The sequence below is a fragment of the Rissa tridactyla genome, chromosome Z (assembly GCF_028500815.1).
Source record: "Rissa tridactyla isolate bRisTri1 chromosome Z, bRisTri1.patW.cur.20221130, whole genome shotgun sequence".
NCBI classification, from domain to species: Eukaryota; Metazoa; Chordata; class Aves; order Charadriiformes; family Laridae; genus Rissa; species Rissa tridactyla.
The window spans coordinates 30930416-30947056 of record NC_071497.1 but is presented as its reverse complement, the minus strand read 5'-3'; the positions used below and the strand labels follow the sequence as shown (position 1 = coordinate 30947056).

The window sequence follows — 16641 nt, the reverse complement described above, 5'->3', positions numbered from 1 at the left end:
ATAGAGTTAATCCACTACAAAACAGAATATGAAGACGTAGTAACATATTTATTTCAAGAGCATAACCTAAAATAAAGCTTTAGTAGATCATATTTTAAAAGACAATAATAAATTATCTAGACATACGTTACAATAGAGAAACTTACTTGTATCACGGAAGGCAAAAGCGAAATAGGTATCCAGGATATTAAAAACATTTTCTGGAAAACTTATGAAATACTCAAACTTTTGCAAAATTTTTTTCCTTAGATTTCCCACTTCCCTCCCTCCAGCTTGACAATGTGGTATTTCCACAATGAGGAGGTGGTGAGAGAATCACAAGCCAAAATTGAATCACACCTCGTCTTTGATGTACGCATCTGGTTTAGGCTGACAGCTCTACAGGGAAGGCATTTGAATGGCTGGAACCAGCTGCTGTCATTTGTGGAGTTCATTTGTTTTATACTATTGTTTACTTCAGCTTATTCTTCACTTACATCTTCAGCACATTTTCCCCTTATGGCCCATGAGAATCTTTCTGCATTTGCCTGCTTTTCTTTTAAAAAGTGTCAGGGACTGTAGATTAGAAATTCTTCCTTAAGAAAATCTTAGTTTGCTATAGTAGCCTTGGGAATAATTTATTCCTGCTACAGAGAAGATAAGAGTGTTTTATTTATGTTTCAGTTAGGCAGGGAAATATGAGTACTGCTTAAACAAGTTAAAAAGAAAGCCACAACAGCTAAGGTGTGTCACAATAACATCTCCAGAAGGACAAGAAAAAAATGAACAGGGTCACTTCCAGCAGATATAGGAGGAACAGAAGAAAGACACCAGGACTTTGCAAGAAGGAGACAACATAGGACTGGGATGCTACCCGTCTCCTGTATGTCTACATGGACATTCTGCTTTTCCACCAAAATCTTGCGTCCAAAATATTTTGGGTTCTCATATTCTTTAACAAGGACAGCAGGTCAATATTAAGGCAGGTTTTTTTGACTTTTGTCTGTAAAGAAAATAGTCCACACAAAGTTTGATGTAATTTTGTATGCCATTTAAACATCACATATATACACATATGTTCCAGCTTGCTTATAAGAGGAAAAAGCAGGTCATGAGTTTTCTGCACGCAAGAGCAATCACAGTTCCCCAGTATCTGGAAACAAGGGAATGTATGAGGAAATCAGCAATTAACGTTTCCCAAGACATTTATTTTTGCTTGGAGGCTTTTTCTTCAATCTCCATGGCAAAGTCATTCCTGGTGCTCCAAGAGCAAACTGTCTTCCAGAGCTCCAGTATATATTTCAGCAAGTTCTGCATGCTGAATAGAGACATTCCAGTGGTTGAAGGCTGTCAGTGAAAAACTCATCAGTGATAACTAAGCAACAAATATAAAAGAATTACTGTAAATAGCTATACTATCATGTAAAAAAAAACTTGTAGAAAAAATGAAAAAATTAGGGAGCAAATAAAAAATGTGCAACTGAGGATACTTTTCAAAGGGACAAGAATTCTGGTATACTGAATCACAAATGAGATTTCAAGGGGAAAAAAAATCTTTCCAGGGAAAAGTTTTCAACACAAGATTTTTCTGTATTTATCTAATGGCACAAAAATGTTGGTTTGCCTTTTTTTTTTTTTTGTAATAACTGAAAAATTAGTCTCTTTGCTCAAACAAAGCAAACAGACAAACATACAAATTAGCTAAAAGATAGTATCTAGAATACCTAACTTGTGTGTAGAGTCTCCTGTTATAACTTGAGGCAAGTATTTGTCTTTCTTGTCAGTATTTATGTCTGGATGTTCATGATTCTAGAAATGTGTTTGGCTGGGACATATTAAAACTATCACAGTTGGGTGTTCCTTCCTCCTTCTGAAGGAGTGGCATCTATCAATATTGCAGATAAGGAGATAAGAAAGCTTCAAATATGTCCTTTCTAGATATTGGGAAGCTTTATTCTTCAAGAACTTCCTAGGGCCTGGCAGGTTCACAAATGAGTTAGCATGCAGTAAGTCCAAATTCTCAAGAGGCCACCATTGCTGCAATGGTTGCCACTGTGCAACATGCTTTCCAGCTGCCTGCTGAATCCAGGAGGAGGCCCTAGGAAACTCCAATCATTGTCTCCAACAGGCTGTTGAATCCCTTGAACAAACTACGATGCCAAGGCTCTAGGACTGGACATTCCCAGAATCAGTGAGGTACAACAATAGTTCAGAAATAGACTTTTAGCTTTGACATGCTGCTGACCAGTAAGAATTAGGAACAGGACTGGGGTACCAAGTAAGCCCATATCCATTGAACTAAGCTTTAAAAAAGTGCCTCTGGCAGACTTTTCAGTGACAAAACTGCAGCAGCTGCAGAGGATGACATAAGTTAAGGGGATAAGTAATGAAGGTTGCCATAGCAAGATTTTATGACAGATTGAAAAAAACCCACCTTTTAAAAAACCTCATAATTTTATTACCCAGTCAACCACTCCACACCTTTAGTCCAACAAACTAAAAGGAATTCAAGTTCTCCATAACAGCAATTGTCATAATTCATGTAGTCATCTTCTTTTCATTCACTTTTCAGATCACCTTTCCACCTCGTTATTGCTGTTTTCCCCTTCCTCTCCTTCTTCACAGAATCACAGAACAGTAGGGGTTGGAAGGGACCTCTGGTGATCATCTAGTCCAACCCCCCTGCCAGAGCAGGGTCACCTACAGCAGGTTGCACAGGAACACGTCCAGGGGGGTTTTGAATGTCTCCGGAGACAGAGACTCCACCACCTCTCTGGGCAGCCTGTTCCAGTGCTCTGCCACCCTCAAAGTAAAGAAATTCCTCATGTTTAGGTGGAACTTCCTATGTCCAAGTTTGTGCCCATTACCCCTTGTCCTGTCAAGAAACAAGAAAACAAGAAGTGGTTAATCACTTCAAGGTTCTTTTACGCATGAAGTATGTACTCCTGTACCGATTAGGATAGAGCTGTGGCTACTTCAAGGAACATCCTTATCATCCTCAAGAAGTTGGCAAACTTACAGTAAACTTTTACAGTCCTGAGAAGACTCAATAGCTTAAAAGGATAATGTGAGGAACGGTCTCCTTGAGAAGCTCACGCCTGTGCAGAAGTGTTTTGGCGCCACAGCAAAATTTAATATGCCTGTGCAAAAAGGCTGTTTGGTCATACTAAAGCATATGTCAGCCTAGGTGGAGTTCTGTATTAGGTAGGCAGAATGATGAGACTCTTTTGTGTATAAATAATGGGTGAATATCCCTGGTGAGGTGTGCTAGATTTGTGGGTTTCCCCCCCAGCACCTGACGTCGAATAAAGCAGTATCTCCTCTGTAAGCTACTTTTCGTTTCAAGAGCTTTTATTTCAGGTAACAAGATCATCTACTTGGAAGAGGAAGGAGAATCTGTAATATTGTAATTATACTTAAAGTGATGCTTTCGTGATGCACTGCAGGACTGAATCATTAATAAGTTAAATTTTCCCTGTGATACCAAAAAGCATTGCTTTCTTATTTGAATTTGGGATATAAGGAAGAAAAACGTCTTTGGTTACAAACAAGCTTGTGTTTTCAAACGAAAGCACGTTTCCCTCATTTTCATTGTCTGCTTCAGGCATGACAGAGATGCCTTATTGCACTGCTACAGCTTAAGGAATAGAGGGTGATATTTGTCCCGGCAGTACGCAGTCTACATTTGCAGTAAATATGATGCCTCTATCACATCTGCCCAACACAGAAACTGAAGAACACAGACCCCAAGCCTTATATTTGTATTTTTGTCTGTAAAAGCTCAGCTACTAGAATCTGAACAGCCAGGCATATCTGTTCCCACTCAAAACAAAGCCCACACAATCCCCTTCAGTGGTAAGCCATAGTCGACTAACAGGCACCATAGAGCTGCTCTCTCTGCAAGCATCAGCTCAGGACAGACTAAACAAATTGACTATGTGGGAGCTGAGAAAGGGAGCCTCTAGCCTTACCCACGCTTCCTACTCTTGCAGTAGTTTTGGGGGAAGAAAATAAAGAAGGTGGAATGCAAAACTGTTTGATGAGGAAGACGAAAATGACCTCCACCGTTACCTCAACACCCTCCAGCAATCTCAGTCAGATACAGAGTAAAGAGCCAGATCTTTAGCAATATGCAGGAACATCGCAGCCTGGTCCTTCTCACCCTTGCACACCTACATCAGTCCCTATCCCCGCCCCAGACTCCAAAGCCCCGGGCTCCTCAGCTCCGGCACTGCCCATGCCCAACCCAAGGCTTCCTGACACAAGCCCCACACTCTGTTGCACACGGACTCATCATGTGGCCACCACCAGGCTGCCACCACCAACCACTGGCAAAACCACATGCATCCCAGAGAAGAGGGCAGCGGCCTGTGCCAGGCTGCAGAGCAGGGAGGATCAGCCCCGCAACTCCAATAACAAACCAAAGCTCAACTGCAGACACTACAGTGCTACACAACAACTGCTGCTGCTTAATGCCATCTTTTTGACACCAGCAGTAAGGAAAAAGGAATCACTGGTGTAATGGGAACAAAGACTAGTTGCTCATCATTTTGAACAGGCTTCCTTTTGAAAGGTGTCTTGTTGAAAGGCAAAGAAAATACAAAAACAGAGGAAAAACCAGAAGTTAAGCAAAGGTCAGTCAAACAGACACTGGAAGGAAGGAATGGGCACTCTGTATCATCTTCCTTTTGTTAAAGAGAAGACTATACATTGTTTCAATATCCCCTACCGGAAAAATGAACATTAAAAATATTAACATTTAAAAATTACACTGTGCTTATTAGCAGCAAATTACATAACAATAAAAAAATTACTTAAAACACCATTAAAATTTGCTAATTCTATGCAGGAAATTGTTATATGACATTCCCAAGCAGTTACCCAAACTAGGATCAAATGGTACAGTCCCAAACTAATTAAATAGTACAAAATCCTGTTTCCCTTACATGAGTTATCAGTTTAGTACTCTGACAATCATAGGTTTGTTAGGAAAGTTAATGAACAAATCAAACCCTTTTGTTATTTCATCAAGAGCAACTACTACCCTCAAAGGCACGCTTCACACCTGATGAGCAGCTTAACAGGGAACTCTATCACCTGAATAGGAAAACACAGAGAAGTCAAAACTCTAATTAAATCTAATGAAGCATAGAATGGAATGTGCTATATGTTTAAGAACTCTTTCTTCAACTATTGTAGTCCTTGAAATACCAGCTCTTGACAGTACTGAACGGTTCAATATTATTAACTTCATTATGTGTTTTAGTGATATGCTTTGCTTCTGAAATCCAAGGACTCTAAATGAACAAAATTTATGTGCAGAAGTTTGTTGTTGGTTTTGAAAGTGAATTAATTCATTAATATTTCAGATATATTTTATACTGGAAAATAGCATCCAGTCACAGAAAACACAACTTACTAGTGACAAAGTATTTTAGACATTATACAGACCAGTGTCACACATGTTCTTCGGTTATATTAATAACATTTAACATAACAGTCTTCAATTGAATTTACAAACTACACAACAGTCTTCTCCATTAGGTAAAAAAAAATCATCTTTTGGATGCTATTGTTTTCTTAAGAGTCAGCATAGAAAAAACTTTAGAACTTCTGCAAGCTGCACATTACTTTATCCTACCACATGCGTGAGAAGCAGCATGGAAACAAGAATTGCAAGGTAAAGGGTTTATACCTGCAGCTAGAGTCTACAGACCCTAGAGGGGAACCCAGGTTAGTAAAATCTCACTACTCAGAAAGCATTCAGTTATATTTGTTTTCAAACAAAAAGATCTGCATAAGTTGTGTGTGTGTCTAATAATGGAAAAAGTCAGGACAGAACAGGTAGGAAGCTCAAGCCACTATTATAATACAAAGGATGAAACTGCTTCAGAAATTGGAAACATACATTGTTCAACACTGCTTACTTACAAGGCTGTTATTCCAAGGTCACTGACCATTAAAATTAAGTTTATTTCACAAAGCAATCTGTTTTTACAGGTCTTAATCCTATAAACACTATGTTGTCTTGTCAACAGACTGCCATACTAAGAACACACAATCTTTTGTACCAAGATAACTTTATACTGTTTTTTCTGTTCAACTGTAAGAAGGAGCATTGCTCACTTGATAACTTTGCTAGCTTCAGCACGTTATACGATATATATGGTTAAAACCTAGCCTGAATTCCTAAACCTAACATGTGCCTAAAAGAAGTTCCTAAGGAACAAACATGGTGATGCAGAACTGCTACCTAGAAAAATCTTGCAGTTTTTGAGGACTGAGAAAAGCAATTAACATCTTTCATGCTGTTAAATTTAGCTAAGAACTATGTCATGTTCTTCAGCATCAAATATTTCCCATGTTTCTGCATCTTAGGAAAACAAGAAGCCATGGGATTATAAGAAAGGTTCATTTAATATGTGTTACAGAGACTTTGTTATCAAGAACATTAGTAACTAGAAGATCTCCAAATCGTGAGCATTATCAATTTCAATAATATCTTCAGGTTCCATCTTTGCTTCATGATGACCCTCCTGTAGATCATCCAGGGAAGCCAGAGCCTCATTCGTATCGCTAGCGAAAGTCTCACGAGATGCATCGTCGTATTCTTGCAGGTTAAGCCCTTTAATAGCTTTTTTCATTTTCTTTCCTAGAACTTGTATTCTCCTCTTCTTAGCAGCTTTTTTGTTTTCATACTCCTTTTGGTTTTCCAGATAGAATATTTCCTTGAAAGAAAGCAAAAATCAGTTTGGAATATTCATTTACTAGTGTTTCCTAAAGAAAACATGAAGAAGTGAAAAAAAAATTACAAATACTGTTCAATAGTATTCAACTAAGATACACATTATTCATAGTAGAAGTATGAAGATAGACTGCACTTAAGAAAAATGCCCCATAAATGATTTTATTACATAGCTTCTCAGCGATCTCAAAGTATATGGAAATAAGTATCACTAAGCTTTCATTTCAACTTTGCTGATGATACAAAACTGGGAGGAATGGGTTCCTCCAGCACCAGAGGGACGTGCTGCCATACAGAAGGACCTGTAGAGAAAATACAACTAAAGGTTCTATGACAACTTGAGAAAACTTTCCTCAAACTGAAATTTGAGTCTGGTCCCATCATCTTTACTGTCAAACATTTGTGAACCCCATCAACATCTTCTCAACTGCAACATGATTGTTGCAAGTTTCACCCATATTTCAAGGGGGAGAATATCATGTAGCAGAGCTGCTGCATGCCTTTCTTTCCCTGCTTATTTTTTAAAAAACTTAAGTTGTCTACAGAAAACATTAATGCTTTTATTCTGCTGAAAAGCTGCAAGTGCTGAGGACATGCAAATCTGTGAGAGTCGTATACGTGACAACCTCCATGATGACAGGATTACACATGCTTTTCCCAGGCTCTTGCTTACACCTACTGCTATAACAACCATGGTCAGCTAACTTTTATTTGCCCCATTTGAGGGTTGGAAGCAGAAGGGCGCAGAGGGGCACCTCTTGGGAGGAAGGGACTGGATAGGTGATCCAAAACTGACCAACAGGGTATTCCATCCCTTCTGCCCCACACTCCATATAAAAGCTGAAGGATCAAAGGGTCAGCTCTCTTTCTTCAATTGCCGGCGCCTGAGGAGGACTCTGTTTGTCTGCCTTTAATTCTGATACCAGCACTCCTGACTCCAGTTTCAGAATCCAGTTCCCATCCATTGCTGAGGCCAGTCTGGGACTTACCCAGTGCTGGCCAGTGATGCGACCATCATCCTGGGAACTTGATACCGGGCTTCTACATATTTCATTATTTTCTTTTTATTTTATCAAATACTTCAATAAACAAGTTTTGCTTTTTTCTAAACTCATAAGTCTTTCTCTCTCTCTCCCTCCTACAGAGAGAGGAGGGGAAGAGCATCCGTCATCTGTCTCAGTGGCCACTCTGGCACAAACCGTGACACGTGTGAATAGCAATTAATCAATTTTTTGTGGGTTTTCTTATTTTTTGAATGTGAAAAGCTGGTTTCTTTGGAACATAGAGTTAAACATGCTAGGAGTTATGAGAATGTGTCAAACAACATTTGTAGTAGGAAAAAAAATCTACTTTGGACAATCATTTGTGCTTTTGACAATTTTACCTTGATTTGTTCTTCTTTGATGCTAGGTGTGTTCTTCAGCAGGTTTAAATAAACACCCCCTGGTGTTCTTCTCCTAGTTCCGTTCTTAATAGGGAAAGAGTGAATTACTAATAGCAAGCTTAATACTAAGTGTTGATATAAAGATAGTACTGAGACAGAATAAAAAAAAAGTTATGCTGTGTTAGGTAACAAAAGAAAACAGAAGTAGTATTCTAGCTACTCTCAAAACTATCTGCAATAACGTATATACTAGCATATATATATGAATATATATACTATTCAGAACATTCCTAACACATAAGTCCAGCAAAATGTAAAAAATGAATTTGACAAAATTATGTAGATCTCAGGTTTCTTTAAGTTGTGCTTAGCAGTTCTACAACTTAGTCGCACACCTGCAGGATTTTGCATTTCTACCTAAGGCATATGAAACACAACATGTATTTTAAAGTTTCTCCCCACAACAGTGTGTAAGGGTGGCGGTGCAATGGGCCATATTGATGCATGAATGGACTCAGCTTTGAAGCCTCTGTAAATTATTAAGTACTAATTATCACACCATTAATCAATTACTATTCATAGTATATCAAGTTGAACTGTTCAGTGCTTTGCTATTTATTAAATGTGGTATTTTTCTGCTAAATAACAAAGTAAAATACAATCCAAAATGGTATGAAAAGATAAGGTCAATGTTTAAGTGTGTTCTTGAAACAGCAGATGCACAAAATCCCAACCAAGAAGAACAGTATGATCCGCCTTTCAAATGGTGCACTCTGGTGTGCAGCCAAAGGAACCTGTGCCACCAGGAGTTGTGCCTTTTCACATCCTTGGTAAACACTTGTTAGTAAGTACTTTAATCTTTCAAGACAATAGACTGCTTCTAAGACAAGTTGCTAGCTGGAAAGTGCTTGCCCTTTTTTTTTTTTTTTTTTTTTTTTTTTTTTTTTAGGGGGTTGGTGTGTGTGTCCTGGGTTTTTAAATTTTTTTCCCCCTCCCCTCTGCTTCCAATGATGGAACTTAAAAGATGTAATTTATAAACAAATGCCTGAAAGTACTCACCAATTCCCTTCCACTTCTTTTTTTTTTTTCTTTCTGAACTTTTGCAATAAGGCTCATTATTTAATAAAAACAAAAACATGCCAAGAAATTGATAACCTAACCATTAAATATAGGACTTTTACCATGATTTTTAACAGAAATCAGTACTCAGTTTTGCTCTATTGATACATAAGCCAATGGTTCTCTAATAAAGCTAACAGATTCTCTTTTGAAAGTTATTCTTCAAATGTGACATTACAAATGGTCACTACTGAGTATGTTGACCTCTGATGGCATGCTGATTAACCCAGTAGAAAGGTTGGGGCTGTCAAGCATCCACATGACTTTCTGAAGAAATGTGCCAGTGGCTTCACCTGGAAGCTTTTCATGACAAGCTAATTTTACTCAAGCTTCAGAATCCTTCACTCTTAAGTCTGTCAGGAAAAGATCCCAAAGGGAGGCAGAGTAACATACAACGTTATCACTGCAAATCAGATCCTTATCTCAGTACAAGAAGTTGGGCAATTTCCAGGTTTATTCACCTTGTTGTTTACTCAAATCCTGCTGGAAGGTTACATTACTTTCATGGGGAGGGAAGGCCATGAAACTCTTGGAGAACCTGTGCAGCATGAAAGCGGTGCAACAGCACTACCTCAATATTCTACATGTAAAAAGTTGTGTGTCCCCCCACCCCGCAAACACACAATATGACATTTTTCTTACCACTATGAACAGTCCACCATTTTGTTCCACTTCAGCTGTTTCCATAAGCAGTTCGATAGCTTTTCTTTTCCCAATTATTTTTACTACTCGGGCAATTAAATCTTTCTTTGGTTCACAAAGCCTGAGCAGAGGGGGGGAAAAAAAAAAAGAAAAAAAAAGGCACATTTATTGTCAGTATCATTTCTCGAGTAAAATTGACCATGCAACTTCCATAATGAATAATTCATTCTGTGGAACATAAACCTGCTAAAATTAAGCAGTCTATACATTTAAGTATGTTTCAGTGCCTTTTTGAATCAGATTTCAAAATACTGAGCTTCTGAGGAAGTTTTTTTCTAAAGCATGCATTTAAAAACATTGTTTCAATGAAAATACACTGAGTGATTATTTTTCTTCTATTGATGTGTAAAAGATTAAACCAAATATGAAACTGCAAAGACCTGTATAAATCTCTGAACTTAAATATAAAAGTCTTCTGTGCACTTAACAGTTAAAAATACAGCACCTTTTACAGTTAAACCAACAATTATTTGGAGACAACAATAAGTGTGGAAGTTCCCCTGTATCATGTGCCATTCAGACAAACCTACATAACAAAAAAGAAATCAGTCTGCTGACTAATCTATGACAACTTATTAAAAAAACTTATAAAAAACAAGAAAAAAATTGCAATATTTCAGAGTTAAATTGCATTCTTTTGTTAGCAACAATGTCCTCATACAGAAATTTTCATTGTCAGTCTGCATAACAGGAGAGGCTTATATAGCATCAATTCAATCAATGTGCCAAAGTATGTTCTCCCATTGGAAAACACCGTAAACACAGAAATCCATACCACTTGTCCAGACCAAGAGTTCATATGCTAAATTCTGATTTTTTGATGACAAAGCTTCTCATTAAGCACAGTCCCAAGCGCTACAGCTCAGTGATTTTACAGTTTGGGGACCAAGAGACCACCATCATCACCAACATTTCCTTAAGACCACTGTTTAGCCTAATTGCATACGTTACAATGACTGCATAATAGGTATCTGACCACAAATGTGAACAACTATTTAGAGCAAACAGGCTAGCTTCAGCTGCATAACTGAAGTTACCTGAAATTAAATGTTAAAACTCACACTTGAGTGGCAATTGTCCAAATCAGGAAAAGGATTACCCAATCTGCTTAATTTTACACTTTGCATTTAATGTCTCTGAGTTCAATGAATGATAAGGCAGCAGAAGGTAAACACTGTCTTAAATATTTATAGAACTGATTCCTAAATTGTGAATTACTGGAAGAGATGGAAGTGTTTCTCTAAGATGCAGAGAACTTTAAGATAACCAGGATTCCTTAGACAGCTGGTTAAATAGACCTTCTGTTAGTAGCAGCAGCATCTTAGACAGCCAAATCCCCACTCAGTGTTCATCCTGGCCCTGTACAATCCTCCTTTATGCATGCTTTAGCAAGCAGCTCTGCACTGCAACAGGAACTGAACAAGGTGAAGGGCAAAAAATGGCACAAGATGGTCAGAAAAACTCTTTGATTTCAGTTCGCTGTGTGGGCCAGCACAAAAAAAGGTTATGAATCCAACATAGCATAGCACAGCTAAAACAATAGTGCTGCCTGTGATGTGTATAACCACAATCCTACTGATGCAGTTCAGCGCAACTATTCCTATAAATGAGGCTTCTGCCCTATTTTGATGAAGGGCTCAATAAAACAAAGAAAAGCTTATTACAGGAGAAATGCTCAAAATTTTCCAATTCATAAACAAGAAACCACCAAGAACTAGTAACAGCAGTAATAGTTGTCTAATTGCTGTATTTCAGCGTCTGGCAACGCTAAGTATCACACATAAGAAATCAACAATGATCAATAAACCCAGGTTTTAAATCTTCTAACTATTGTTCCCTATTTAACATAATTTTCTTCCCTTGCACCACTGAAAAAGGATTGTGGCAGTTTAAGTCAATCTAATTAAGAATGACTATAATCCCACGCCCTCCCTCACACAATCCGTCCAGTGCTGCCAGTGCCAGCTCAAAGGAAATCGTGCCACAAATTGGTTCAGGAAACAAATGTTTCTGCAAACTAGCTCTTTAAAAAAAGCAACAGGCTTTTGGACAGGTAAGTTTTCTGACTCAGCTCAGTGTACAATAACTAAATTAGCAGGATCATGAAAAGAACTGGATGGTGGTAAGAGTGCATACAGCAACACTGGCTTCCATAAATTAGCACAGAACTGCAGCTCAGTTTCACAGTACAGAAAGAGGCAAGGCTTGATTTCAGTGCTGGTATCTAACCTTGGTGCAGCCCCTGCTTAAAACAGCAGCAAAACATTTCCACATAAAGAATATGTGCATTTCAGAAACTGTGCTCTCCAAAACACTACACCACCTGAGCCATCTACAATTTCAAAGTTTTATAACTTCGCCAGATTTTCATGGTGACCACAGCAGGTGTTCATTGGTGTCCAACTCCCAATACGCATCTTTATTCACACGGTATTTCCTAAAAAGGCCACTACTAAATCTGTATCATGAGAAACAATATTCTTCCTTGCCCTTGATCTGAAATAACAAACTATTTTGGTGGATCTTAAAAAAAATAAACAGTCTTACTGCATGCTTCTGCACATACCAGCCATAATACTGCATTTTAATCCCAAAATTTTGGACATACACACAAGGCACTCATGCTTTTTGTAATCTGATATGACATCTTATGTATTTAGCAGTAAGAAAGCTTTTTCCCCCAACTCCTTCCCATCAACAGTTTACCAATACTTATGGAAGTAAAGATACACTGTTACTAAACTCACCGATAAGCAATTTCATCTGCCACTTTTTCCTCTGAATCTTCTTCTGTTATCTCATACCTTCCTTTATATTTCATTTCTTGTCTTTCACCCAGTCTATCTTTCACAGGCCGCTTCCGTTTGAGAAAGCCTTGCCCATTTTCTTCTTCTACTGGCAGTGTTTTCTTGTCATCATGCATGTATTCATCCAGTTCTTTATCTAAAGTCTCTGCCTCTTTTTGCTGAGCTTCCTTCATCAGCTTTTTAGCCAATAAATAATTGTAAGTCTCAGACTGCCTGCTTCTGTCAATACTACCATCCATGCCTAGAATCCCAAGTTCAGTAGCCACCGCATCCTGATTTTGCTCCTGGAGCACCACACCCCAAATGTTGTTGACCTTCTTGCCACCCAGAGCTGTTTGTTTTTGGTGGCTCTGGCTAACCTGAAAAGGCTCAGATTTAGCAGGAGAAAAGCTGAAACATTTCTGTCGTTTTCGTTTCCACAGACAGCTGTCATCATCAGATTCAGAAAAGCTTTCGTCACTTGAATCCACACTTTTGGTTGTCCGATAAGGAACACTTGGTGCACAGGATGAAATGCCGCTCTGGAATGGTCTGCCTGCATCATTGCCATCATGTGATTTCTGAAATGAAACAGTCCATGACCGTTAATTTAATTACTCTTGTAAATTAAAAGAACCATCAAGTCGTGCCAAAGATTTGATTAGCTAGTAAAATTAATTCTGACTCGTGACTGTTTGGGCAGTCCTCTATGAGCATCTCTTGGACTACAGCTGACAGAAGCATCCTATGAAACTCTATAACAGCATGGCTGCTATAGAAAACACTAGGAATCACTAATCTACTTAACATCATCTTTGTTGAATGGAATTATGAGACTAGAAAAGCTATTAAAATTCCCAAATCAGACAAAGACACAACATGCACAGCAGTTCTAAGAAGGTTAAAAAACCAAGCCACCATGGCAACTTAACAGAAGGGTTTTTTAACATCAGAGAAATGATTATTCTCTCCAGAGTCTGAAAGGGGTCAAGACTAGTGGTCTGCAACCACAACAGTGTTCCCAGAGACTCAAGAGAGAAGAAAAAGTGACCAAAAACCCCAAAATCAAACCCACAAAACTTGGATGCTGCTTGGACTTTGAGAAGCTAAGAGTGTATTGGGATTGTGGTTCAATCAGGACAGCACACGACCAGCTGGGGACAGTAGTACCTTACAGAAGAACTGGGGTCTGCTTCCTTTAAACCAACAAGACACCACAGACTCATCACGGCTTCTTATTAATTAGGACAAAATCCCTAAAGATTTCAACAAACTTTACAACAAAAGTCTCATTGCTATAAAAATATTCAAGAAATGATGTTTCCCCACATACACCTGACAGATAAACTAAAATATGAAAGCAAAAGCTGCTCAAACCTGCATAACCTGCAAAAGCACCATGGGTAACATAACCCAAAATTCTTATTCCCAAATGCTGCAAACTTTGGCCGCATCATCTGTGCTAATTTGTGGTAAGCATTTTCCTTGCCCATAATTCCAGCTTTTTCCTACCTGACTTCCTATCATAACAGTTATATGCTGACCTGTGATCTTTAAAAATAAGATCTCTTCCTTCAGTTTCAGGTGAAACAAAAATTCTTTAACCTTACTGCTTTCACCAACACTATGGCACCGTTTCTTCTTCCTATTAGCAAACAGAAAACCGAACTCTTCAACTTGTTTTATCATGTTGTGAAATACAAACCTATAATTTAAGATGTACTCCATAGTGCAAAACACTAACAACTCCATAAATTGAAAGAAAAAACCACCAAAACCAAAACAGAAACACGCCTGTGCTACACATCCCAGAACTATATTGCAAGTAAATCAAAACAACTAAAGAAAAAAAAAATCCTTACACATACAGTGTCCACTGATTTATCTTATTTTGAAATATTTTTCCTGCCCACGCACCACTATAAATTCCTCATAAACTTCACAACACACTCCAACAATATGAGACACCTGGAAATAAACAGCATCTCTTCAGCAATTCACGGATGTCAAAGGGTTGTCAAGTCAAGGGAAAGCAGCAATGGCCACTGGGTGCTTTTCACAACGCCTTGTTCCTATTGTTCTTGAAGGGAGCCGCGGCACTGCTCAGCCCTCGCTCTCCTTTGCTCACCGACCTCAGCGCCCGGCAACAACAAAAGCCTCTCCAGCCCCGCCATGCCGTTTCCCCGCACAAACGGGCACCGAAGGAACAAGCCGGCTCCCGGCCCCGGGGCAGGCAGGCAGTCACTCCCGGGGAAGGGACCCCTGACCGGGCCGTACCGGGGCCCCTTTTCCCGCAGGCGCCGAGCACTGTGGCCCTCTCGCCGCCCAGGCCTTCCGCGTCCCCCCGCCGGGAACAGCGCGGCTCCGGCTGGTGCCCGGGCCCTGCCGCTGGCCACCTCCCCTTCCTCACCTGCTGCGGGTCCCCGGGGGAGCCGACGCCGGGCATGTCGGAGTCTGAGTCGGAGAGCTCGCCGTCCTCCACCTCGCCCTCCATCCTCCGCGCCTCCAGCGCCATCGCGACGCCGGCGCCTAGCGAGGGGCGGACGCAGCCGCGACGCGCGGCAGCCCCCTCTCACCAATAGGGAGAGCGGGCGGCGGTGACGCAGGAGCGCGGTGTGTGTCGGGAACGCCGGCCAGCGGGCCAGGAGGGGAGGCTGGGAGCGGAGGCCGGGCGCCATCTTGTCGGCGGCGGAGCCGCGGGGGGGGCTGGCGGAAGCGGGTCGTGCCGCCCTGCCGGCTCCTTGTCTTGTCGCTGCGGTTGTGGAGATGATCGATGCTGCGCAAATGTTATGGTTTGATGAACCCATAACGTTTTATTGCCGTTTAGACAATTATTCTGTCACCCGATGACCCCTCCCCACCCGGGATGGGGAATCGGGGGAAAAAAAACCAAGAAGGACCGGGGGTCGAAATATAAGTAGATTGAGTAGAGTAAGTCTAAATAATTAACATTGGTAATACAAAAGAACCAGTATTGATCTCGAGACAAGGATTAAGCTCAGCCCATTCAGCAGGGAGCTGTGCACTCCCTGAAGTCGACAGCAAACGGTCAGACCTTGAAACCCCCATCCCATAGGTGGCTGTAAGGTAAAGAGTGCAGTTTTCCCAAGCATTAGAAGAGACTTTACAGCAAAGTGACGTGACTGAAAGAAAGAAATCCTGTGTCACTCAAACCAGGACAACAAAGACGTTTAGATGAAAATCTGTCCTGGTCAGCTTTACCAGGGCAACAACAGCAAGGTGGTGTATTAGCGGCTTAGTAAGATGACCCATTTTGATCTCTACAGCAGATTTTTGAGGTATTTTTTCACAAATACTGTAAGAAAAGCATTTCCTTCTTATACGGTGTCACTCAAAAACCCCCAGAAGCCTGGAGAGGCATCTGTTTCCTGCTGGCGGGGATTAAGTGACCTCCCAGCGTCCATTTAAACCTAAATTACTGTGTAGTCCTGTATGTTAATTTACATATGACTGAAGCCATCACTCGTGCACTGTAAAGCTAAAATGTCACTCCCCGAGGGTGTATCTATGGATCCATAACACAGGGCACTGAATATTAGGTTATGGTTTGATTAAGGGATTGATAATCTGAAATGGACCTGTTTTTATTTATCACAACAGTCCAATCCTGTTCAAATCAGGCAAACTATTAAATCAGTGAAAAATAATAATCTCAGACTGATTAGAATAAAGCACAGATAGAAAAGTCCTGCCATCATTTCTAGGGCAGTTTAGAACCTGTGTTAAGGAACTAAAAGAAGTCTGATCATGGAGTTCAAACTCTTTTTTTACTTTCTGTGAGTAATGACACATAAACGTGCTGGTATTTGGTGACAAAGGAATAAAATAGTGGAGATGTGAGTGAGAAAGAGATGAATGAATATGCACAGAATTGGACAGATGAGCAAATGTTCAGTATTCTCAGA

General features: G+C 40.0%; 1 protein-coding gene across 2 annotated transcripts; it reads right to left on the bottom strand.

Annotated features, from left to right (window-relative positions):
* Positions 1-4527: 4527 nt before the first annotated feature.
* On the bottom strand, positions 4528-15300 carry PHAX (phosphorylated adaptor for RNA export). 2 transcript variants are annotated; one of them, XM_054186044.1, is made up of 5 exons: positions 15126-15297; positions 12677-13296; positions 9870-9990; positions 8109-8192; positions 4528-6707 (listed from the first exon to the last, which is right to left on the bottom strand). In XM_054186044.1, exons 1-5 carry the CDS (start codon positions 15228-15230, stop codon positions 6438-6440), a joined length of 1200 nt encoding a protein of 399 aa, XP_054042019.1. In that variant the 5' UTR covers positions 15231-15297; the 3' UTR covers positions 4528-6437. The 2 variants fall into 2 exon arrangements, with proteins under 2 accessions (XP_054042019.1, XP_054042020.1); XM_054186045.1 differs by lacking the exon at positions 8109-8192 and having other exon boundaries at positions 15126-15300.
* Positions 15301-16641: the final 1341 nt, after the last annotated feature.

What these genes read in the sequence shown, in the direction of transcription:
- PHAX (XM_054186044.1), bottom strand. Translation starts at nt 15,230, where the DNA reads ATGGCGCTGGAGGCGCGGAGGATGGAGGGCGAGGTGGAGGACGGCGAG. An exon ending in ATGGTGGACTGTTCATAGTG is followed by an intron (nt 8,193 to 9,869) that starts GTAAGAAAAATG and finishes TTCCCTATTAAG; the next exon opens with AACGGAACTAGGAGAAGAAC. An exon ending in TCAAAGAAGAACAAATCAAG is followed by an intron (nt 6,708 to 8,108) that starts GTAAAATTGTCA and finishes CTTTCTTTCAAG; the next exon opens with GAAATATTCTATCTGGAAAA.